General features: G+C 49.9%; 1 protein-coding gene across 1 annotated transcript in view; it reads right to left on the reverse strand.

Moving 5' to 3' along the window:
• The window catches only part of SNRPD1 (small nuclear ribonucleoprotein D1 polypeptide), a 19,763-nt gene extending 19,479 nt beyond the window's left edge, over positions 1-284 (reverse strand). The window contains exon 1 of the mRNA XM_008049862.1: positions 118-284. Coding sequence (XP_008048053.1) covers positions 118-131 — 14 coding nt within the window. The 5' untranslated portion in view covers positions 132-284. The remainder of the gene's footprint in view (positions 1-117) is intronic.
• Between the last annotated feature and the right edge of the window lie 1,005 nt (positions 285-1,289).

Below are 1,289 nucleotides of genomic sequence, written 5' to 3' on the forward strand. Positions count from 1 at the left end.
CGTTGCAGGCCGCGCGCACGCGGCTTTCCCGCCTCCCGCGACTAGGGCAGCCCAGGCTCCCGACCCCGGCCCAAACCCTCCCCTCACAGCCCCCACGCTGTCTGGTCAACTTCGTACCTCACGAGCTTCATTCTAGCGGCGCCGTCACCTTCGGGGTCGGATAGCGCCCAGAAACCAACTACGGAGGACCGACCGACTGGACGTATGAATGGCCGGAAACGCCTACCGCAGGAGCTCCAGACGTAAAGAGCGCGCGGAGCGCTGCAGACGCACGCCGGAAGTGCCGAGGCCTCGGCGGGCCGCACTCCCTTCCGGCCGCGAGGAGCGCGACTGCGGCCCCTGGCGGCTGGAGGTTGCATTGCGACTGCTGAAAGCATCGGGGGCTGGTCTAGGAGGAAACTTCCTGCAGTGGAGAGATCTGAAGAGATTAAATCCAATCAATAGTACTGTCACCATCACGCTTCGGCACAGCAGGGCATCTTTAAAGAAGCATCAAATATAACTTCCTCAATGAACGAAGAGAAGTTCTGAGACAAGCCCAAAGGATTATACTAACTCTGTTCCAACAGCAGGAATCTTAGCATGACTTAATGTAGCTGAAGAAAATCACCCAGTTTAACTGATTATGTTCACTTTACATTCTCCATGACACACTTTTCAGTCTTCATCTTACTCAACATCTCAGCAGAATTTAGCACAAATGCTCCCTTTTTGAAACACCTTCCTCCTTTGGCTTCTAGATTGCCAAGTGCTCCTACCCACACTCTGAGTCCCCTTGCTGACTCATCCTTTCCTGTGGAACCGATACATGTTGTAGTACATCTGGGCTTACAGTTGTAGCCTCTTTATGGATATTTTCCCCCTTAGTTTTAGGTAATCAGCAAATCTATTGCTTTAATTTGTATTTCCAGTCCAGGTTTCATCCCTAATCACCAGATGTTGTAAGGTAATGCTCATCAAAGTTTTATGTTCAGAACTCACCTGGAGAAACTTTAAAAGGAAAATTCTGATTCAGTTGTTGTGGGGCCTGAAATTCTGCATTTCTAACTAGATTGCGGTTGATGAAGGTGCCCCCATCATTCCATGGATCACTAATGGAGTAGGAAGGCTGTAATGGGCATTTGTGTGCAGTCTTCTCAACGTCTATGCCCGTGTCTTTGCAAGAGCTCCTAATATTCTTCTGATGATCCTAGTGGTCCTAAGGAAGCTGACTCTACCCAATCTTAGGACAGAGTTTTTAAAAAACGAAAACTGGCCGAGTTCGGTGGCTCAGTCTGTAATCCCAGCAC

This window comes from Carlito syrichta, unplaced genomic scaffold (genome assembly GCF_000164805.1).
Source record: "Carlito syrichta isolate Samal-C Ts95f unplaced genomic scaffold, Tarsius_syrichta-2.0.1 Scaffold138500, whole genome shotgun sequence".
Taxonomy (NCBI): domain Eukaryota; kingdom Metazoa; phylum Chordata; class Mammalia; order Primates; family Tarsiidae; genus Carlito; species Carlito syrichta.